We start from the raw sequence: 25,006 nt of genomic DNA on the forward strand, positions 1-25,006 counted from the left end.
ATGCGCAAGCTGGGCCTTCTAGTTCTCAAGCACATATAGCGTGAGCAAAACAACGTGGCTGATCTTCTTGCCAAGGATGGTGCTAAGAAAAAACTTTTTGGTGAAGTTCAAATGCATGCAGTTCCCCCTTTTTATTGTCAGCAACGTCTTTTGGGATGATAGGAGGGGAACTTCTATCGAAAGATTCGCGAATTTTGATAACTTTCAAACTATATATGGCGGTACCGCCATGGCATGTAACAGGCATAAGTCTGGATCTTAGGTCAACCTTTGTGTATTTTGTTATTACTATTATAATTACTATCTGTTTGACCCAAAAAAAAAAAAACTGTTGCACTTCTTGTAATCACAATGAGTCTGGAAAAGCTTTTGCCAACTTCCCTTGTATTGTATGCATGGTTTTGGGCAATTATAATAACGCGGCCCAATAAATGGCATATATCAGCACAATCTTCTATTAATGGCACCTGATAGCCCATATTGGTTATTTACCCTGATAGGTGTTGTCTATTACAAATGTAGTGATATACATTGTTATACATGGAAATGTACATGAATATAAACGTGCTAATCTTTTTAAAAGGGTAAAAACAATATACATGGATATACACTGTACATAGATGTATACATGGATATATACACTGATATTCATGAAGATATACATGTTTTCATCTTGTCTCTCCAATTTTTTCTTGACATTAAATCAAGTTGGAGTTGATTGTTTACCTCAAGTCACAATCCAAAAACTAGTTCGAAACTTAATCCAAGACTCGCTTAAGACGAAAAATCTAGAGTTCCCAATATGCTTATTATAAGTGTCAACACATTGCTTGAAACTAAAAGACGTTATCTTTTTATTTTATCGTCGACAACTTGTTTTGCATAAAACCATCTCTATCGATACAATATTACTTTGAAGTAAAGAATATCTTTCAGCATATTTATTTGGTACATTAATGTTAATGCATAAGTTGCTATCTAGAAGACGCTTGAATTGTACCTGTCTGGTCAAGCCTTCAACCAGGGGCGGATGTAGTAAAGGCTCAGGGTGTTCACCCTGGGCAAAAAATTACAGTGTATATTTAGGATAAATTTTATGTGTTCATGTACATATATTGACTTTTGAACACCCTGAACAAATGCAAAAGTTGGTTCAGTTGTTTTTCCGAACACCCTGATTGAAAATCCTAGATCGTCCACTGCCTTCAACACTTCTGGATAAAGGCATTTCTATGCTAGTCTTTCAAGTTTCATTTTACCCATTACTTGGAAGTTAAAAATAATATTTATTTGCAATTATTCAGAGAACCATATATACATAAGCACAAAAAGAGTCCATCGTTCTGCTAAGACAAAAATGATTATTGAAATTCAGTGGCCAGAATTCATACTTTTAGTTATATATAGGTGCGTAGTTTAGGTATAATCTAGTTACAAAATTTGGTTTAGGTACATCCGTAAATAAAACATTAATTCAGGTACCTTTAATTCCATGAAACTTATTACCCTTTGAATCATGATAAATTAAATTAATTGAATTGTCTTTCTGTCGACCCAAAATATTTGAAGGGGTGGATTTGGATTTCTCATTGTAATGAACATTTTGGCTTATAGCCTAATGGTCGCGATCATCAGTCATCACCATCCTTGCAGCCTTGGTAGACTAGAGAAAAACCCGGTTTCAAAAATGCAGGTCAGCAACATGCATGGACCAGTCCCCGTTTGTCAAACAAAAGAACTTCCTTTGTTGCATTTTCAAATAACGCGAAAACGAGACCTATATCTCACTCGAGTTTAAGTTAAATGCACGGATTGTGTCAAAAATATTTATATAATCATATCACTTCTTAGATATGATGACCAATTGATCCCTAGAATATGGGTGCACCATTCAACCTTTTTGGCACATGGATGTCCACTGTTAATATTAATCAATTTTAGAATATATATGTACATAAAATACCTAGTAATACGGGGAGATCATGAATTCACGTGCACCATGATTTACATAATAAAGACGCCCATGAGCTAAATTACGTGTTTAAAGTTACTCATGGCATTTAAAAGTCTCTACATATATAGTTAATCTATTATAACTATTGGAAATCTTACGGAAAATACTCGATCACGAACACTAGCGAATTCACATAGCTTGAGGCATGTCGATTAAGACACCGTCCTTAAGGATATTTCGCGACCTATAGGTGTATCCCCCAGATTCAATAAAGCCTTCTTAGTGTCAGAATAATGAGCGTAATCTAACAGCATTTTTTAGTAGAAAACCCAGCAAAAGGAAGAAGAGTATCTCTCTATGCTTGGTCACTCACCAAAGGAAAATATATATGTGAGCATATAGTAATATAGGTGAATAAACTTTGTCTCATGTTTTTTCACACATATTGAAGAACACTAGGGAGTTTATATATCTAGAAGGAAGCTAATAGAAAGCTCTCTTAACAGAAATAACGTACTAACCTTGATTGCCAATAATGGCACCTTAAAGGAGGCTATTCAATTCATATTCAAGGCTAATCAAGAACGGCAACTAACGTTGTAAATTTGTATTAGGAGTAATGGATAATTAAGACTATTCAAGGTCATACAATAGTCATTAATTAGGAATATGTCAGAATAATTAACATATTCATTAACAAGGTATTATGGAATGAAAATAGACAATAATATAAATATTTCTTTTTGAGATATCACAATTGTTTTTTCAACAATAACTTTAATCCATCTCACAATCACTTAGTTGTCAAATAGCCCATCTAACTTATTTTCCAAGTATGCTAGCTTGCAAAACAGGGACGTGTATTTTGATTTAACTTGATCTCTTGGTCTTGAAAAGTAGGAGCAGTACAGGTCAAAATTTGACGATTGCCTTCTGATAATTAAAGTCAATGTTCAAATTAAAGAAATCTAAGAGGAACCAAAAGAAAGGACAAATTTTGAAATACAGAGTGTCAAATCATTTGATTATTTTGAATCACTGTTCATATTGATTAGTTAGTATTCGTGAAACAAAATTAAAATATCAGTACAAAATATCTATAGGAAAATTGTCATAGGCCCTTAAATATTGCTTTCTCCCCAAAAGTAAGTGTTGTTGTGTCTATCTCAAATGTTGAATTCTCTTTTGTGCCGTCGAATGTAAACAACATGCATGGTGACGGAATGACACGTGTACTTGAGCTTTTCTTTAAGAAAAAAAGCTTATGTGGACTATTAAAATACTATTTAGAGAAATATTATTATATATGCATGGATTACCATGTGACGTAATGACTTATACATATACACAATACATGCTATATACCCAAGCAAGGGCGGAGCAGGTGGGAGGAAAGGAGTTCATCCGAAAGCTCTTATTGAAAAATCACGAAATATTATGTATATATAAGGCAATATATTTTTTATGTATATATAGTAAATGTTAAATTCTACTGGGTTCTTTGTGTGTTTTACTTGTAGGTCGACCCAAGGCCCAGCCATTACTGGCGCAACGTGCTTTGGGCCCCAAAAAATTAAGGCAATATTTTATTAAGTTTTATGCTTTAATTTATTTTTAGCGAAAGTCATAGATAGCGCAAATTTTTGCGTTTTCACATTGATTACCTAAACCTAAGCTTGTTCCAATTTGATACCTAAGCGCCAAATTTGTACCTATTGAATACTTTTTGCTGACATGGCAAAATGTGTGTAATGCACACATCACACGCGCATGAGAGGCTTTTTTTTCCCAATTTTCCTTTTTTTTTTTTTTTGGTCTTCTTCTTCATCGGGTATTATCTCCTTACCTCACTCTACTGCCACTCCGTCACCGCCGCCACCACCATCCACCGCTCCTTCCCCTTCTTTTTCAATTGCTAGTCATTCACCTTCTTCGTGAGAGGCATCTAATCAAGCCTTAAAAAAAATCTCTTGGCCACCGTTCTCGCCGGCGCAACTGGCGCCGGCGATCCAACTCTCACACACCATCCCACAAAACCATTAGAACATCAAGCAGGAGCAACACAAGAACGCAGCAACAACAACGCTACAAGTTGCTTCAAAAAAAAAAATCTTGTTATTTCCTCTGTCCAGTCATATTCTCAGGGATTCAGGTATGATTCTTATCTATTTTTCTTATTCTTCTCTTTATCTTTTATCAATGGATTTATCTTCTCTTTATCTTATTCCTCTGTCCACTCCTTGTATCAATGGATTTCTCAAGATGGATAAAAGAAGAGAAACCGATTGGTTGAATGAAGAATAAGGGCTAGAAGATTTGGGGACGGTGGGCGATGGAAGTTCAGTTGCAACTTGCAGGGAAGGGTTTGGTGGGTGGCGTGTGTTGGTTTTTTATTTTCTTTTATTATTAAAATATTTTCTTAATTAGTTAATGGATTTTAAATATTTTTTTCTTACAATTAATTTCTTAATAATTCTTTTGGACCCCAATCCCGCATGTCACTTTTTAATTAGTCTGTTTGCCACGTCATCGCAAGTGGACTACACTCTCTTCATATTTTTTCCTGATTGTCAAAAAAGTTCTTATGTGGTACAAATTCAGAGTAGTTTAGGTATCAAGTGGGCAACAGGCAAGGTTTAAGTAAGTATTATTGAGAAAATGTGGCAAAATTTAAATTTATCTATGACTTTTGCCTTTATTTTTAAAAAATATTGTGACTTATGGTACTTTTATAGTTTCTAAATATGTAAATTGTTTTGCAAAAAACCTAAAGATTGTATGTCTATATTCACGATAAAAATAAAGAAATTGGACTCTTGAAATTCAAATTGTGTCACATGTATAGAGACAGAAGGAGTGCATAATATTTATAAAAGGAAAAAAAAGAAATGATTTTAGTCGCGTGACTGATTAGCTATATTGTCAGTTGAAATTTTATTTTTTTTCAAATAAATTGATTTGAAAAAATTGTTAACAACTTTGCATTGTTCTTGACGACTATAAAATAGTAATTAATGAGACTTTGCATCTAAAAAAACTAGAGAAGTAGACTTTAAATAAAAATATATATGACGATCTTTCTCTAAAAAAAAAAAAAAAATAAGGCCTTTCTCTGAAATTTGGCTATAGGCCCCTAATCTTGTTGAGACGGCGCTGATTTACTTCTTTATATTCTTAAACCCCTTAGTGAGAATTGTGACTCCGCCATTGAGCCCAGGTATTGGTTACTTTGCTCATTCTTGATCGTCCAATTCAGATTGTCTTCTGGCTGTTCGATAAGCTAAGCAGGGGCGGAGCCAGCCCTTAGGGTGTGGTTCGGCCCGAACAATTAACTTTAATCCGAACCATATATTTGTATTAAAATTTTTGTCAAATATGTACAAATTATTAATTAAGAACCAAGCTTTAAAGAATTAAAGCTCGAACCCACAACCGAATCGTGGCCCGCCCGAGCTAAGGCCTAATGTACTCGTTTCTGGCCGGGCGCCCGTTATTTTGATGATTAGTTTGGGAGGTGGACTCTTATAATTATATCTCGATTGAACCATTGCGATGGTTTAATTCTTTCTGCCATATTTTGCTAGGATTGAATTCACTAAGCTCATATAAAATAGGATGAAAAGTTTTGTTAAAAAAACAATTATCATTAGAATTAAAAGTTTAGTAATTTCTCCGTTTCATTTTATATATAAGACTATGTTTAACAGGACATAAATTAATAATTGTAGCACATACCAAAAACATTAATATTCTTTCAACTCCTAATTTTATACATATTGTCATATTTTTATTGCTGCAAGAGCATGCCATTACGATAAAATTAAAAAGTCAAAAAAATTCAAATATAAAAAATTTTATTCTCATTTGAAACATATTATTCCCTCTGTTTCAATATAAGTGTCTTCTTTCATTTTTAGCCTATTCTTAAAAAATGTCTTCTTCTATATTTGGTCACATGCTAATGCTATGTTCTATTTGGATCGTTTAGGACCCCCAAAATTCAAAGGATATTTTGATATATTACACACACTCTTAGGTTCAGACCATAAGATTCAAAAAAATCTTTTTATTTTCTTAAATTTCATATCTAATTAAATTAAGAAAAAATGTAATATAAAATAAAACAAAAGGGAAAATAAACATTTTAATCCTTTGAGCACCGTGGGTGCGAGGTTCTTTGGCGGAAATCCTTGTCCTTCCTTTTAGTCCACAGTCCAGACAAAACAATTTCCAACTTGCATGGAAAGAAGCCAATTTGAAGTTGGTCTTTTCGAGAAGGCTTTGTCGCCCCAACTTTTTTCCCCTTTCATCTTTACCCAATCACTTTAGCCCAATTTGCTTTCACATCCCATTTTATGTGTGGAGTCACGATTTAAATTTTATGGGTTCTAAATTTTTAAATAGCGGTGTCTAAACCACTAAAGGATGTATGTATTGCAGCGGATGGACTACTCCTCTATTAATCAGAAGTCTCTGGTTCGAATCTTGGATATGAAAAAACTATTGATAGGGAGTGTATTCGGGCCCTCTGTAGCAATTCGAAAACTTTAATCAATTTCCGATCGAATATCGGACAATAAAAAAAATTTAAAAAAAAAAAAAAAAGAATAGCAATGTCTAATGTTTGTAATTGAGTTTTCAAATTAATTTCTATACATATTTAGTAAATTTCTAATTAAAAATACAAGATTTGAACTAAAATTATTGAATTAGGCTGAACTTTCCACTTTATCTTACGTCAATCCTCAACAATCGTTTTGATAGTATTATTATGGATTCAGCGTATAACCGTCAAGAGTCTTACGTGGTCCTAGGTGGGAATATCGAGGAAGTGTGCACTCTCTCCAAGAATTTGCCACCTGTCGTACCTACCTTCCCTGGTCTTGCATACTGAAAATTAGATCCTCCTGCCTTCCTCCCTACTTGCTTTTGGCCGCCACAATTCTCTATATATGCCTTGCCCATCACTGCCCAATTTTCATCTCATTTCATTTCAATATTTCTCTTTGTAATTGTGGTAACATATCAACTCTTGAAAGATTGTTTTATTTGTTGAAAAATGGCAAGTAATTTGATGCTCACGGGGTTGTTAAAACATGTTGCTGAAAAATTCCCTACCCGCCGTGCGATATGTGTTTCAGGAAAATTGGATGTGACACATGCAAGGCTTCATCAACTTATTGAACAAGCCGCTTCTCAACTTGTTGCTGCCGGTGTTAAGCCCCGTGATGTCGTCGCTCTTACCTTTCCCAACACTATCGAGGTATATTTAAATTAATAAAGTACACATTCTTTACACTGTCAATGTATATATAAATTAAATGTAAGAAACATCTACGGCTCTTGTGCTTTTTGCTTCTAATACATAAATTGTCAAGTGGTTATAAAAATGGTTCGTTTAATTTTTACGGTAATTGAGTAATATAATCCCATAAGTGGGTGCGGGAGGGTAGAATGTAGGTTTTGATAAGCAGAACTGGCGATGCAGGATCAACCGGTCATGAAGTCGAAATCGGCTAAAGAGTGTGTAAACTAGCCTCGAAAATGGATGGCGCACGACCTACGCGACTACAGCACCGTGGAGGGTAGAGTGTCTGTGGCACAGAAAAAAAATATCGCCGTTGCCGGGGATCGAACCCGGGTCACCCGCGTGACAGGCGGGAATACTTACCACTATACTACAACGACTTGTTGATACTACGCATTCTTGTTTGTTTTGTGTATTTAATATACTTAACGTCCTTGAAGAATGTCTATTTATGGAGTATTAACTATATGTGGAATTTTCTTGCAGTTTGTGATTATGTTTCTTGCTGTGATTCGAGTTCGAGCCACAGCAGCGCCACTAAATGCAGCATACATGCCTGAAGAATTCGAGTTTTATTTATCAGATTCCGAGTCCAAAATCTTGTTAATTGCAAAAGAAGGAAATGAGGCAGCTCAAGCAGCAGCGACAAAGCTTAATATCCCTCAAATTACTGTTACTCTACCCCAATCAGACTCTGATATCTCTCTCATCCCGAGTAGTCCGCTGTCTGATTCTGATTCTATATCCAATATCGTTAACGAACCATCCGATGTTGCACTTTTCTTACATACTTCAGGCACCACAAGTCGACCAAAGGGTGTCCCCCTGACACAACACAATTTGGCATCATCGGTGAACAATATCAAATCTGTTTACAAACTCACTGAATCAGACTCTACGGTCATTGTGTTGCCACTCTTTCATGTTCATGGATTAATTGCAGGTAAATGCGACAAACTCTTATCTTTTTTTAGTAACTCATTCAATCCGTCCAAGTTTAAACAGGTTGTGTTATGATCCTTTTGTTGACTTGGCCAAACAAATTGAATCCAAAATGAGTTTCATATCAAAGCAGGCCAAAATGCAACTGAATTTCGAACATGCAAAATTATATTTGGAGATTGTGAGTTGTTTAATCTAAAAGAACTAAAAATAATAATTCAAGAAATATACGTTAGTTTTCACTTTTCTTTTTCAAAAAACACAAAAAATGGGGGAGATCAGATCATGTTGGATAAGTTGGATTATGACCCGTTATTGAGCCATCTTAAGTACCTTGGACCTATGTTGCTCGTACTCTTCAAAAATGTGTCGGATCCTTAAAAAATAGTGCATTTTTGGAGAATCTGATACAAGTGCGCCTGCATTTTTGAAGAGTTCGAGCAACATAGCTCTGGACAGGTTCAGGCATGAACATTTTATTAGTTTGACCCATTTTTGCTCATCCAAATTTAATCCTACGCACTCACTTGCTGCTCCTAATTGCAGGATCACTGAGCTCACTCGGTGCTGGAGGATCCGTGACGCTCCCTGCTTCAGGGAGATTCTCCGCTTCATCTTTCTGGTCGGACATGATCAAGTACAACGCCACGTGGTACACTGCGGTCCCTACCATTCATCAAATCCTACTGGACCGCCATTTCACCAATCCCGAGCCTGCTTACCCGAAACTCCGGTTCATTAGGAGTTGCAGTGCTGCATTAGCACCATCCGTATTGGCAAGGCTAGAAGAAGCATTTGGTGCCCCTGTTTTAGAGGCATATGCAATGACAGAAGCCACACATTTGATGTGCTCAAATCCATTGCCCGAAAACGGGCCACATTTACCGGGCTCAGTAGGGAAGCCTGTGGGCCAAGAAATGGCGATATTGGATGAGAGTGGTGTGGTACAAGGGCCTGATGCAAAGGGAGAAATTTGCATTAGGGGTGAAAATGTTACTAAGGGGTATAAAAATAATCCTGAGGCTAATAAATCTGCTTTCCAGTTTGGTTGGTTTCACACTGGAGATGTGGGATACTTGGACTCTGATGGATATTTGCATTTGGTTGGAAGGATCAAGGAGTTGATCAACCGTGGAGGTATGTTTATTTCTACTTTATAAATTCTTGTTAGTATTCAATGTGATTTTGGTCTTCTATTAAGTGCTTCTCTTCAATGCATGATGATTAGTATTGGTGTGAATATGCTATCTTGGATATTATGTTTTGATTTTTTTGTATTAAAAGAAAAGAAAAAGTTATATTATTTAAAGGGAGTTAAGATAGTTTATGGCTAAAAAATTTCCAAGTATATTACTCAAAGCCGAAATACTACATTTTTATTTTTCGAACACGCCAGTGAAAATCTTGAATGAGCCATGGTTGATTGATTTATCGTAAAAGTTGCGTTTTCCTATAGTAAATTCTATGTTAAAATATTAAAAAGTCAATATCCCAATTTACAGAAGAAATTAAATGCATCGACTTTCCTTCTTGAAGGTGTCATTATTTTTGGGGAGGATATTCGAGTACATTAGTATGGACCGTGTATCTATTATTATTTGGGATTATTGACTAGTACTTTTGAGGTCCCAGAATAATAAGTTGTCATCAAACTTGGCTTGCACCTCCCGTATGCTATTTGGTAGGATGTAACAACTTAATGGGGCCTTTCTCCATTGTAATTTTCGTAATTTGCCCAATTTTAGGTTCATGATATTGACATCTACTCTTTCGACTATTCGATAATGTCTTTTTCCAAAAGCCAAACTAGATTTTTCCTTCAGCCTGTATTGAAAGCTATTTGCTCAGCAGATCCTAAGGCCTCTTAAGATCTCCGCCGAAAAATACAAAGAGGAAACTGCTTCCTTCGTTCTAATTTATGTGATGCTATTTCTTTATTTGTCCATTTCAACAACAACAACCCAAAATAAAATCACAACGCGGGGTAATAATAGAACCAGTAGAGTCTATGACGGCACTTACTATGCGTAGGGCAGTTGTTTCCGAAAGACGCCTTACTAATAAAAAGCGTAAAAAGAGGTCGATAAAAATTTAGAGATTCAAAGCGATATGGAAATGAAATAACGCAGCGACACGATAACATAGGATATAATCAAAGCATGAAATAACGAGATAATAGCCGAAAATCGAGCACAAGAAATTATAATGCGATAATGCGACTACTAATAAGGAAGGATAACGGACTATCTACTACCTCTTCTATCTTAACTGGGTCCTCCAAACCCTCCTATCTAAGGTCATGTTCTCGAAGTGGGGAATCGCGCCATGTCGTGTCTAATTACCTCTCCAATACTTCTTCGCCTACCCTTCCTCGTCCAAACCATCCATGGCCATCCTCTCACACCTCCGCACTGGGGCATTTGTGTCTCTCCTCTTCACATGCCCAAACCATCTCAATCTCGCTTCTCGCATCTTGTCTTCCACCGAGGCCACTGCCACCTTGTCCCGAATATCCTCATTCCTAATCCTGTCACTCCTAGTGTGGCCACACATCCATCTCAACATTCTCATCTCGACAACTTTCATCTTTTGAACGTGAGATCTTAATCGGCCAACACTCCGCCCCATACAACATAGTCTGGCCTAACTACCACTTTGCAGAACTTGCCCTCAAGTTGTGGTGGCACCTTCTTGTCACATAACACTCCGAAAGCAAAGCCCATTTCATCCACCCCGCCCCAATACGATATGTGACATCATCATCAATCTCCCCGCTCTTGCATAATACCCAAGATGCTTGAAACTACTTTTCTTCCGATGGCTCCGGGTACCAAGCTTCACTTCCAAGCCATCCTCCCGAGGTCTTATTTGAACTTGTACTCTAAGTACTCTGTCTTAGTCTATTCAGCTTAAACCCTTTAGACTCCAGAGTATGTCTCCAACCCTCCAGCTTAGCGTTAACTCCGCTACGAGTCTCGTCGATCAGGACTATGTCATCCGCGAAAAACATACACCATGGAAAATAAGAACGGACTAAAAGCTGATCCTTGATGCAACCCCATCACAACTGGAAAGTGCTCTGAGTCTCCTCCTACTGTCCTTACCCTGATTTTGGCTCCCTTATACATGTCCTTGATCACCCTAATGTACGCCACAGGTACACCTTTATCCTCCAAGCATCTCCATAGGATCTCCCTTGGAACTTTGTCGTAAGCCTTTTCTAGGTCGATGAATACCATGTGTAAGTCCCTCTTCCTCTCCGTATACTGCTCCACCGATCCTCACAAGATGGATGGCTTTTGTAGTTGAGCGTCCGTACATTTAATCCGGACTCGGTTCTCTCGAAATAGACACGCCTCTCCTCACCCTCATCTCCACCACCCTTTCCCCACACTTTCAGTATGGCTTAGCGACTTTCGATACCTCTATAGTTGTTGTAACTCTGTATATCTCCCTTGTTCTTGTATAGAGGGATCATTACACTCGACCTCCATTCTTCGGGCATCATTGCCATTTCAAAAAGAATGAAAATTGATACATCTTCAAATAATTAAATTTTAAACCTTGCATTTTACCCTTACTGAGAAGCTTTTACAACCATGTAATTGTTATGGCACATATATGGTTAAGACCACATTTTCTAAAGTCTTCATTTTTTTTCCTTAAATTGCGAGTCCAACTATGTCACATAAATTGCAACTGGGAGAGTAAGAAAATGGTCGAAAGCATATACCCTTTGGGCCACCCATGAACTGTTTCTGATCTGTAATTTCCTTCTTCCAATTTCAGGGGAAAAAATATCACCTATTGAAGTGGATGCTGTTCTTGTTTCTCATCCAGAGATTGCTCAAGCTGTTGCTTTTGGAGTTCCTGATGACAAGTATGGTGAAGAGGTAACAAAATGACCCTAATTTTATTTCTCAATTCCGGGGGGGGGGGGGGGGGGGGGTGCGGGGAGAATATCACCTATTGAAGTAAATTTCATTTTCTGCTGTGTATAACATATTTTGTCTAATTCAGATACATTTATGTTTCACAGATAAACTGCGCAGTTATTCCAAGAGAAGGGACAAAGATCGATGAAGAAGAGGTGTTGAGATTCTGCAAGAAAAATCTGGCAGCCTTTAAGGTCCCCAAAAGGGTATTCATGACTGATTCTCTTCCAAAAACTGCAACTGGAAAAATTCAACGACGACTAGTGGCAGAGCACTTTCTTGCACAGATCTCAACTGCTAAAGTGCCCAAGTTCGGAGCTTGAAAAAATATACCGGGGTTTCTCAAGTACCTTAAGCAGATGAATTGTTATAATAGTAACTGTTGGTGATATTACAATGAAATTGCAATTACAATTGAAAAATAAAATGAAGAAATAAAAATATCTTCGGCTGAGGCGCGGATATCTCGCTCTCTTTAAGGAGATTCAAGCCCACTGCAGCAAATCTACCGGTCCAGCGATAATCTTTCTGACTTGTCCCCTCCAGGATACAACAGCCCGATCACGTCGTATAACTCAACAAACTCTGGACAAGATGTTGAGTCCAAAGCTCCACCAAAAAGAAGAACACCTTCCTTCAACTAATAAACTCTCTTTATATTCCTTACTTTTCAAGAACTCTCCAAAGTATATATTTTTCTCTACTCTACACAAGTTAAGGATGGACAACTATTTATAGGTGAATAATATTATCCTTGTAATAATGGATGAAAGGTATGGTTTGGTGGGATATTAAACTTATAATTATGTAGAGAATATGGGTGAGTAATGAGTAGGAGTTACAAGGAATAATGGTCACATTATGGTCACTTTATGCCACCAAAACCGTAAGAAACTAAGACCAATTAACTTTTTGTTGCCCAACGGACAAGAAGTTACAAGGCATTATTGCCATTAAATGATAATATTTAAAGGTAAACTTAAGGCCATAATCTGCCTCATGAACGTGGGAGAAGAATTAGACAGTGTCTGGCACTTTAAAGGTTGCAATTTAATATATTGATATCTAATATTAAAATGCTCAAAACACTTACAATCCCCCACTCATTTTAATATTAATATAAGAGAGTTTACCAGCTGAAGGTAGATTATTATGCGTAATGAAGGTGTGCTCTGCATTGAACCTCCACTTAGTAAAACAATAATCTTTACTCCAGAGCCGTAAATGTCTCGTACTTGAACTATGATTGCTTAAGGGAAATAAAGAATTATTGCTTACACATAATAATCAAGGTGTTAACATGAGCTTTCACAACCAAAGACATTACGGCCTTGTGCTATCCCGGTTTCATGAGTGCTTTTGAGAATGAGCCCAATTCTCATAAGAAGCGGCCTACTTCCACACTCACACAGGTGAAATCTGTCAAGAGTGCTTCTGTAACTTAACACTCCACTCATATGAGCTACAGAGTTTCATTAAGAGTTTATAAACTCAACCTCCACAAATTATTACAGAATAATGCACTCACATCATAGGGAGGGAATAAATAAAATAGTGCATTTTTCTCAAAAGTCATCATATGATTCGTTTTCCCATTGAACCTCGGTTATAGGATCTCTAGTCCCCGTGTTGGGTTTCCTCATATACGACTCATGAATTTATGGGCTTCAATCCCATCCCCTCGATGTGCTCCGACCTTTTCTCTTGCCAAGGCCTTGGTTAGTGGATCTGAAAGATTATCACAAGATTTGACATAATCAACGTTAATGGTACCACTTGTCAAATATGATCTCACAAAAGATCGTGCTTTCTCCTTATAGTCCGGATTTACCGTTATAATAACGGTTTTGAACTCTACCAATTGCAGCGTGCTATCACAATGAATTAAAATAGGAGGAATTGGTTTTTCAAAATAAGGAATTTGAAATAATAAATCTCTTAACCAATTCGCTTCTTCACTAACCGAAGCTAAAGCAATTAGTTCACCTTTCCATGGTAGAGTTAGCAATAATCGTTTGCTTTTTTGATTTCCAACAAATAGCACCACCCGCCAACGTAAAAATATAACCAAGGGTAGAACAGAATCACCGGATAAAGTGTTCCAATCGTACGAAAAGCCTTCAAGTACAAGCAGATATTTTTTATAAAACAAGCCATAAGTTTTTGTACCAACTAAATATTTCATAACTCTCGTTATGGCATGCCAATGTTCATTACCTGGCTTGTTTGTAAACCTGCTAAGTACTCCAACTGCATACGCAATATCAGGCCTAGTGCAATCAGTCACATATCTCAAACTTCCAATTAAGCTAGCATATTCCTTTTGATTTATCACATCATTCTCACTTTGAACAGGAAACAAGTGAATACTTGAATCAAAAGGAGTTACAACATGCTTGCAATCAAGAAAGTTATATTTTTTCAAAATTTTCTCAACATAATGTGACTGGTCAAGGAAAATTCCATCACATGTTTTAGTAATTTTTATTCCAAGAATAAAATTTGCCTCACCAAGATCTTTCATGTCAAAATGGCTTCTAAGAATATTTTTAGTTTCACCAATAACATTCATGTTAGAGCCAAATATCAATAAATCATCAACATATAGGCAAACAATAACATGTGAATTATTCCAAGACTTATGATAAATGCACTTATCACACTCGTTTGTTTTAAAACCATTCTCAATCATGCAGGAATCAAATTTTTCATGCCATTGCTTTGGTGCATGTTTCAAGTCATATAGGGCTTTAGTAAGTTTACACACTTTGCTTTCTTGGCCCGCTTCAACAAAACCTTCGGGTTGTTCCATATAAATTTCCATATTTAGGTCCCCATTTAAAAAGCAGCTTTTACATCCATTTGGTGAATATGCAAATCAAAAATTGCGGAATAGCAATTAAAAGCCTTATGGATGTAATTCTAGTTACCGGAGAAAAAGTATCAAAAAATTCTAGGCCTTCTAGTTGTTTAAAACCTTTAGCAACTAGTCTAGCCTTATATTTATCAACGAAGCCATCCGGTTTTAACTTTTTCTAAGGACCCATTTACACCCAATTGTTTTACCACCCGATGGTAAATCAACTAACTTCCAAGTTTTATTGGAAATAAGTGATTCCATTTCATCATTTACAGCCTCTTTCCAAAAAATAGCATCATGTGAAGATAAAGCTTCTTGTAAATTGAGAGGGTCATTTCCAATATTAAAAACATAAAAATCAGGACCAAAATCGTTTTCTACTCTAGCTCTTTTACTTTTTCTTAACTCAAAATCATCACTTTCTTTATTTTTTAAAACAGATGTAGAAGGACTAGGTAGTGACAAAATATTTTCGTTAGTCCTATGACCCCCACTATTTTTAGAATCAAATGGAAATTTATTTTCATGAAAAATAGCATCTCCTGATTCTATTATTATATTATCTTCAAGACTAAAAAATCTATAGGTCGTACTATTTGAAGCATAACCAAGAAAAGCACAAGTAGTAACTTTTTTACCCAATTTACTTATTTTGGGATCCATTAACCTTACATAAGCTAGACAACCCCAAACTCTTAGATATCCCAAATTTGGCTTGTGACCTTTCCACAACTCAAATGGTGTTAATTTAGTCTTTTTATGAGGCACACGATTCAACACATAACAAGCGCTAAAATAGCTTCACCCCAAAAATTTAGAGGTGCACTAGACTCAATAAGCATGGCATTTGTCAACTCAACTAAAGTTCTATTTTTCTCTCCGCTACACCATTAGACGCGAGGAGAATAAGGTGGAGTAGTTTCATGAATTATTCCCAATGATCTAACAAAAGAATTAAACTCATTAGACTCATATTCACGGCCTCTATCACTTCTAATTCTTTTTATTTTTCTACCAAACTGATTTTCAACTTCATGAGATAAATTTTAAAATTTTCAAAAGCATCACTTTTATTTTTCATCAAGAAAACATATGTGTACTTAGAAAAATCATCAATAAAAGTAATAAAATATCTATTTCCTCCACGAGTTAAAATTCCTCCAAGTTCACAAATATCGGTATGAATTAACTCTAATAATTCGGTTTTCTTTCAACTTGAAAATGAGGCCTTTTTGTGATTTTGGCTTTACTACAAGCTTCACATTTTTCAAAATCCTTTTTAATCATTGGGATTAATCCTAAACTACTCATGATTCCTACATAACGATTATTAATATGACACAAACGAGCATGCCAAAAATTAGTGGAAGAAAGCATGTAAACGAAATTAGTAACTTTATTCATCTCAACATTCAACTTAAACATCCCATCACAAGCATACCCCTTTCCCACAAAAATACCTTTTTTCACTATTACATATTGATCAGACTCAATAATTTGTTTGAAGCCTGCTTTATTAAGAAGAAAACTAGACATCAAATTTTTTCTCATGGAAGGAGTATAAAGTACATTTTTTAAAGTTAACACCCTTCCTGAGGTAAAGCTCAACTCGACATCTCCCTTTCCAAGCACTTGAGTAGTGTGAGAATCACCAAGCATGATGGTTTTGGGCTCCTCAAATGGAGTATACACTTTGAACCAATCTTTGTCATAGCGTATATGACGGTTTGCACCGAATCAGCCCACCATCCATCAACATTTTCAACCATATTTATGTTTTTATCACCGCCACAAGTGACTCTTCGGTAACGTTCGCCTGAGGTGTAGGACCACGTTTCCGAAACTTGCAAAATCGAGCAATATGCCCACTCTTGCCACAGACAAAGCATGGTCCTCCATTTTGTGCTTGTTGATTTTGTGATTGGTTGTTACCACCATTATTTTTCTTGGGAGGTCTACCATTATTTTTCTTGAATATTTTCTTCTTAGGCTTCATAGAGGTATTTTTGTTAGCATTAGGAGCAGCTTATTTGAATTAACCAAATTTACCTTATTTGTGACGGGTTGTAAGTTGCTCTCTTCCGTTTGCAAAAGTGCATCTTGGCCCCTTGCCTCTTCCTCCATGCGGATTCGCATAATCAACGTCTCAAGAGAGGTTTCCTTTTGTTTGTGGCGCATAGTTTTTTGAAATTCCTTCCATGAAGGTGGAAGTTTATCTATTATGCCACAAACAACAAGGTTATCTCCAATTTTGATCTCCTCGGACCTAAGCTCTCCAACAATCATTATAAAGTCTTGAGCTTGATCTACCACTGATTTGTTGTCCACCATTTGGAAACGAAAAAATCTACTAGCAGCATATTTTTTCGCTCCAGCCTCCTCGGTATCATATTTACTCTGCAACGCTTTCCAAATTTTCTTTGCAGTAGAGTAAGTTCTATCATAATAATCATAAAAATTATCTGATAGACAATTAAGTAAATAATACCGACACTTGTATGAATCTTCATCGTACTTTTCAATTTTTTCTTGAAGAGAAATAAGTTCTTCATCATTCATGGAAGAGTTGTCTACTTTATTTGGATTCTTCTCGGTAACACATAAGAAACATTGAGAAGACTTAAGTAGAAAAGTACTTTACCCTTCCATCTCTTAAAATGAGTACCGTTGAACCGAAATGGCTTGTTAAGATCTCCTACTTTGACATCCGCGGATTTTTCAATTGTAGCCATTGAATCTCCTTAAATTTGTTGGTGATATTACAATGAAATTACAATTACAATTGAAAAATAAAATGAAGAAATAAAAATATCTTCGGCTGAGGCGCGGATATCTCGCTCTCTTTAAGGAGATTCAAGCCCACTGCAGCAAATCTACCGGTCCAGCAGTAATCTTTCTGACTTGTCCCCTCCAGGATACAACAGCCCGATCACGTCGTATAACTCAACAAACTCTGGACAAGATGTTGAGTCCAAAGCTCCACCAAAAAGAAGAACACCTTCCTTCAACTAATAAACTCTCTTTATATTCCTTACTTTTCAAGAACTCTCCAAAGTATATATTTTTCTCTACTCTACACAAGTTAAGGATGGACAACTATTTATAGGTGAATAATATTATCCTTGTAATAATGGATGAAAGGTATGGTTTGGTGGGATATTAAACTTATAATTATGTAGAGAATATGGGTGAGTAATGAGTAGGAGTTACAAGGAATAATGGTCACATTATGGTCACTTTATGCCACCAAAACCGTAAGAAACTAAGACCAATTCTGCTTTTTGTGGCTGCCCAACGGACAAGAAGTTACAAGGCATTATTGCCATTAACTGATAATATTTAAAGGTAAACTTAAGGCCATAATCAGCCTCTTGAACGTGGGAGAAGAATTGGACAATCTGGCACTTTAAAGGTTGCAATTTAATATATTGATATCTAATATTAAAATGCTCAAAACACTTACAGTAACATATATGCCTTGTGCTCTTAATGACATAAGTACCTGAACAAGAATCGGAGAATCACTGCCTCCCGATTAGTAAATTGTCTTTCCTCTAAAAAGATTGTTAGTAGATACTTTTGGGGCTTTTTTTTTTTTTTTTTAAAGGTTATCATTTTTGGTAGAAGCATTAAAAGTTTTCTTCCTTGTATAAGTGGCTATTAAAAGAGTAATATTTTTACAATGAATTTTGTCGAATGCAGAGAAACATGGAGTCCTTTGCCGTGATTTTCTTCATTTTGTTCCTTTTTCCGTCTTATTCTTCTTTTTGTTTTTGTCCAAAGACACGAAACGTATCAAAGTTTGGATAAATCTTTGGCTTCATTATCTTGTTGAGCAGTAATTCATGATAATTTGATACTCAGTTTCTCCAGACGTAGGACATCCTTTGCGTCTGCATCTCTTGGGTACAAACATCAGGGAGAAATCTGTGTGTTAACCAAGTAGAGATAACTAGCCAAAAAAAAAAATGTATTTTAACGCATATATCACCTGCTTGATAGCTCGCATGATGAAACTGAACTTCCAATTACAGCATATCATGCAAGTTGAGTTCTATAGCTTTTACCTGCGAACCAGGATATGGGCTAGTAAAGAGTAATGAATTAGCTCGAACATTAGTGGGACAATAAGCTTTCAGCTTATCAAATTACATAAAGCAGCAGCCTGAAATTGTTGCAATTTCCAATTTGACCACAGATAATAAACACTAGTAAGTTACATCAAAGTAAAAATGATATATTGCTCAAGAAATAAGCCATTGACCCCTTCTGAAGTATTTCATCTAGAACTAGAATAGGGACCAAAACAAAGCATCCATTAGATTTCAATGTCATAGGTATTATGAAACATTACCAACTATAATGCGAAGGAATCCGTAATTGTGCCAACAAGGTGGCCAAACAGAACAAAGTTCCAAACCACAAAACAAGAATAGAAAAACTTAACAGCCACTACTATATAACTGCACTCAAAATTCTCCACAACCTGAATTCATCAACCTTCTAGCTGTTCCTCATCATCTTCATAATCATAACCTTCCTCCTCATCAGCTGTTGCATCTTGATATTGCTGGTACTCAGAAACTAAATCGTTCATGTTGCTTTCAGCCTCAGTAAACTCCATCTCATCCATACCTTCTCCAGTGTACCAATGCAAGAAAGCCTTTCTTCGAAACATAGCTGTAAACTGCTCACTGACCCTACGGAACATCTCCTGAATCGAAGTGGAGTTACCAATGAAAGTTGAGGCCATCTTCAGACCAGTTGGAGGGATGTCACAGACTGTTGACTTTACATTGTTAGGGATCCATTCTACGAAATAGGAAGAGTTTTTGTTCTGTACATTAATCATCTGCTCATCAACTTCTTTGGTGCTCATTTTTCCACGAAACATGGCTGAAGCAGTCAAATATCGACCATGACGAGGATCAGCAGCACACATCATATTCTTTGCATCCCACATCTGCTGTGTTAGCTCAGGAACAGTCAATGCTCGATATTGCTGTGACCCACGAGAAGTGAGTGGAGCAAATCCAACCATGAAGAAATGCAACCGAGGGAATGGGATGAGGTTAACAGCAAGCTTGCGGAGATCAGAGTTGAGTTGACCAGGGAAACGGAGACAGCAAGTTACACCACTCATGGTGGCAGAAATCAAATGGTTTAGGTCCCCAACTGAGCAAACATCATCCATCAGTAAATAAATCAAAAAAATCCACTGTAGCAAGTATATTGATGATGATGGTACATGCAGTAGAATTCAATGTCATGCCTCAAATAGTAAGGAGTGAGTGCGATTTCCAAAACAACTAAAGAGAAAAAAAGGACAAGCCCTGACACGTAGTGAGCATACAACCAGAATCATAAATAATAAAAAAGTTCTTGGACCTAACATTGAATGCAAAGAATTGTGAATATTCTAAACACAAGTGGGTGAATCAACTGAAAAATGATTCATATAACATTTACAGCACATAAATAAACAAATGGCGATTTTAACATTCTAAGTCATAAAATAGACAATAACACTAACCCAAGATACATGAAATAAATGAAAATATAACACGTAACTATCGGGTTGCATTTAGTTAAGAAAAGACCAGCTAACTGAAATAAGATGTAACTTACAGCTGGGAGTAGTAAGTTTGAGAGTTCTGAAGCAAATGTCATAAAGAGCTTCATTATCCAACACCATACACTCATCTGCATTCTCAACAAGTTGGTGAACAGAAAGAGTAGCATTATAGGGCTCAACAACTGTGTCGGAAACCTTGGGGGAAGGGAACACAGAGAAAGTAAGCATCATTCTATCTGGGTATTCCTCCCTGATCTTAGATATAAGGAGAGTTCCCATTCCTGATCCAGTTCCACCTCCCAGAGAGTGAGCAACCTGGAAACCTGAAACCAAAAACAGAAGCCATATTCATTTGCTTAACATATCAGATTAATTACTAGGTCACAAGGTATTTTACAGCCCAAATTGTTTTCACAAGATGTGAGAAAAAGGTAGACAGCGGAGTCTTTTACTTATTTAAAGGGTAATAAACCAAATCTAATTTGGATCATGGACTCTCATTCAAGCAGGGTCCGAGTTTCTATAATTCAAATTGCACTCATGTACTTAGTTTTGGACCAAAAATAAGAGATCGACCAAGCAAAGAGGTTTCAAGCCATTGAAGCAACCATGATCGTATGGCCATTAGGAGAAAACTATATTCATCCTGAATAACAGTGTTAAGTAACATATCACTCAATTATTCTCCATAAACTAGTGAATTTGCCAGTTAGACACAAATTTTCTTTCCAAAATGAAAAAAGCTGTTTTAGTAAAATTGAACTAAAACTCATTCTCCTTCATATGCACAAATAAAATAAACCTGAACTAAATAAACACGCTCATTCAAAGAGGTATTGTATCTCATAAGCTTCAAAATGCACAATATCTATTTTATATTACTAGAGATAAATATATATAATTAACAAAACTCCACCAGAATGAAAGTGTAATGTAACATATCGCTTAATTTTTCACCATAACCAATGGAACGATTTAGTAAAATCAATATTCAAACGCAATAACTTAAATAGACACTAATATTACCAAAATTTCACTTGACTGTCTCATAAATCAAAGAGGACACATAAAACATAACGACCTAAACATGTATCACTTCAATATAACCAAAAAAAAAAAAAAACACTAAACAGTAAAATTTCTAGTTCAAGGGAATTGACTCTACTAGACTCTCCTGATGCACAATAATCAATCTATTTTAAAATTACTAGAAACAAATATAGTACATAATAACAAAGCACCAGCAGATAGAGTTAATAAAAACGGAATTCAAATGCAATATAACTTCAAATTTACTAACAAATCACCAGTGGATTGATTTAGTAAAATAAAGTAGATCAAAACTCAAACGCAATAACTTCAATAGACACTAATCTCATAAAAAATCAACCTGACTGTCTCGTCAATCAAATAACACACATAAAAATAGCAAGTTAAATCTGTAGATCAAGGAAATTAACTAAACTACCTTGTAAACAGTCACAATTTTCAGCTTCTTTTCTAACAACATCAAGTACCGAATCAATAAGTTCAGCTCCTTCAGTATAATGTCCTTTCGCCCAATTATTCCCAGCACCAGACTGTCCAAAAACAAAGTTATCAGGCCTGAATATCTGTCCATACGGACCAGATCTAACACTATCCATAGTACCAGGTTCCAAATCCATAAGCACAGCACGTGGAACAAACCTTCCACAACTTGCTTCATTGTAGTAAACATTTAATCGTTCTAATTGTAAATCACTGTCACCTTGATACCTCCCTGTTGAATCAATACCGTGTTCAGCACATATTACTTCCCAGAATTTTGCTCCTATTTGGTTTCCACATTGGCCTCCTTGAATGTGCAAAATCTCACGCATTTTGATGTGATTTTTTTTGTTAGGGTTTTAGTGTTGTGAATGAGAGAGTTTTGAGTTTTGATTTGGGAAGGGGAAAGTGGAGAGGCAGAGACTATATATGGGAGATATGTGAGTAAACGGAGGTTTTTTTTTTTTTTTTTTTTGACGTTAAATGTAACGGTGAGGGAAATGTATTGTTTATTAGGGGGAGTTTTGAATTTTGAAATTTAGAGATATATTCGGGGGGTGTTGGGATATCGTAATCGCGGGTGGAAGGGTGGCACGTGATTAGCAGACAAGTTACTTATATATGCTTTTAAAAAAAAAAATCTTTTTTCCATTTCCGTAGTCTGCAGATACTTTGGGATTGGAAGTTGGGAACAAATACGATTTTCTTTTATTCCTTACACCTTATATGTTACTCCTTCGGCATAAAAAGATTGTTCACTTAGTCATTTGCACTCTTCTTAAAAAAAATTAATTTCTAGACAAAAATAGGTTAAAAAAATATTTACTTAGTCATTTACACACTCTTTAAAGAAATACTAATTTTTAGGGAAAAATGTTGAAATTTGATCACTTAACAATTAATAAGGTCAATTTTAGAAGAAAAAGGTTAAGTATTTCTTGATTTGGTAAGTGGACACTATTTTTGAAGAAAAAAGGGTAAATGGACACTCTTTTTTATCCGGAGGGAGTATTACTATTTTGGAAAATGTACAGTTTTTATTTACACTCTCTTTGTTGATTTTTTACTTGTCCAGTATGAACAATCAAGAGATAATTTATTATTTTATACTTACTTTACTCTTATTATTAAGTACGATTCATTTGCTAATATTTAGATGACTTGTAATAACTAGGGGTAATATAGTTAAATTACTATTTTATCTAGTGTTTCTTAAGGGATGTGTCAAGCCATACATGGATGAAGTATCATAATCCTTTCATAAATGTGTTTTAATATTTTTAATTGTAAATAAACGGTAAGAAATTAATAAATCAGTATCCGAATTGAGATCGTAAATTAAATTTCAATCCTCATATATTTTGACATAAAGAGAGTATCTTGCTGGAAATCAGATATTTATCTTTTTGTTTTCTTTTTTTACACATAAAAGGAGAGACAGTATATCAATTACTATTAAGGCTTTTGAATTCTATAGTAAATAAAGGTATTGTGATTTGTTTGTCAAGGAACTACTCCATTATCTGAAGAAAAAGAAAAAAACTACTCCCTCAGAGATCCTTTTTTCCTTTTTTGACAATTGAAAACATATGCAATAATTCTTCGCATATACTATAAAAAAACAACTAGAGTACGATATAAAAGTCATCTAATTTAACTGTATACTATTTTTTATTTTATTATTTGAATAGAAGACAAATGAGACACCCGCTGCCCCCTCTAGTCCACCAGTGATGCAGCGAGAAGTTTTACTTGCGTGAGGCTCTGTTTTGTGAGACAAAAAAGTAGACCCACATCTTATACTTTTGGATTCACATATTTTAAGTTTACTTTTTTATCTAACAAAAAGAAGCTCACACAACTAATGTTAGTTGTGTGAAGCACATATTAAAATGTTTTGATGGCAACCACTCTCAATCACCCAACACCTAGACCAGGTATAAAAAGGGAACAAATGAATCCTCTTCTTAAAGGATTAAAAATATCCTCCGAACTTATTTTAGGTCCCTCTCATCCTTAAAGTTTTTAAATATACCCCTATCTTGACGGAAATTATCCCCCAAAATAACCCGAAATTATTTTTTAAACCCGCTCCATCATTTAAACCCGACTCAATTAAATAATAACCCATAAGATCCCTTTATTCCCCCAATTCCCTCAAACTTCACACCGACGTATTGGGGGAATAAGGGGATCTTACGGGTTATTATTTAGTTTGGTCGGGTTTAAAAAATGGTTTCGGTTTATTTTGGGGGATAATTTTCATCAAGACAGAAGTATATTTGAAAACTTTAAAGATGTGAGGGGTATTTTTTACCCAAATAAGTTCGAAGGATATTTTTAACCATTTTTCCAAAGTAGAGGAGTATTTTTTACCCTTATCCCATAAATATATCCCCTATGTTTTGCATACCATTTTTTTTTAACATAAACAAAGCTAAACATGGAGGATTATTTTTCACTTGAATTCCTGACATTTATAATTCAATTGATTACGCTAGCGTTTGGCTATAGATTTCTAAAAAAAAATTGAAAATTTTGATTTGGGTGAAGTTTTTCAAATTTTGAAAATGTGTTTGGCCATAATTTTTCAAAACATATTTCACTTTTTGTTTTGGAAAACATGAAACATTACTTATACCCATGAGTTCTAAAAACTATCAAGAATACTCAGCCATACAAAACATACATACTTGCTAATCCCAAATTATGCAAAACATGATATTTTACTAACAACTGCTAATAACACACTTATTAACTACTACAATTCAAATTACAATATAAAGATCCATTTTTATCTTCGCAGCGGAACTCTACAGTTGGCAGAACAATTTTCCCTAAGGTTTCTTCTTCTACTGATTGGGCATAGCTTAGCTCGTTCACTAGACTGCTTTAATTGTGA

The 25,006-nt window shown here is 35.6% G+C and overlaps 2 protein-coding genes and 1 non-coding gene across 4 annotated transcripts; 1 reads left to right on the forward strand and 2 right to left on the reverse strand.

Annotated features, from left to right (window-relative positions):
- The first annotated feature begins 6,839 nt into the window (after positions 1-6,839).
- Positions 6,840-18,682, forward strand: LOC132051671 (probable CoA ligase CCL9). 2 transcript variants are annotated; one of them, XR_009413851.1, is made up of 6 exons: positions 6,840-7,217; positions 7,749-8,205; positions 8,751-9,341; positions 11,994-12,097; positions 12,244-12,513; positions 18,463-18,682. XR_009413851.1 is itself a non-coding variant. In XM_059442839.1 (5 exons), the coding sequence occupies exons 1-5, from the start codon at positions 7,014-7,016 to the stop codon at positions 12,460-12,462; spliced, it is 1,575 nt and encodes a 524-aa protein (XP_059298822.1). In that variant the 5' UTR covers positions 6,840-7,013; the 3' UTR covers positions 12,463-12,518. The 2 variants fall into 2 exon arrangements, 1 of the variants encoding a protein (XP_059298822.1); XM_059442839.1 differs by lacking the exon at positions 18,463-18,682 and having other exon boundaries at positions 12,244-12,518.
- TRNAD-GUC (transfer RNA aspartic acid (anticodon GUC)) lies at positions 7,571-7,642 on the reverse strand. The gene has a single exon. It is a non-coding gene; the product is annotated as a tRNA-Asp (tRNA).
- Positions 18,683-19,294: 612 nt separating the features above from the next.
- LOC132051672 (tubulin beta-8 chain) lies at positions 19,295-22,483 on the reverse strand. Its single transcript, XM_059442840.1, has 3 exons — positions 22,043-22,483; positions 20,628-20,897; positions 19,295-20,174 (listed from the first exon to the last, which is right to left on the reverse strand). Exons 1-3 carry the CDS (start codon positions 22,434-22,436, stop codon positions 19,495-19,497), a joined length of 1,344 nt encoding a protein of 447 aa, XP_059298823.1. The 5' UTR covers positions 22,437-22,483; the 3' UTR covers positions 19,295-19,494.
- Positions 22,484-25,006: the final 2,523 nt, after the last annotated feature.

This window comes from Lycium ferocissimum, chromosome 4 (genome assembly GCF_029784015.1).
Source record: "Lycium ferocissimum isolate CSIRO_LF1 chromosome 4, AGI_CSIRO_Lferr_CH_V1, whole genome shotgun sequence".
Taxonomy (NCBI): domain Eukaryota; kingdom Viridiplantae; phylum Streptophyta; class Magnoliopsida; order Solanales; family Solanaceae; genus Lycium; species Lycium ferocissimum.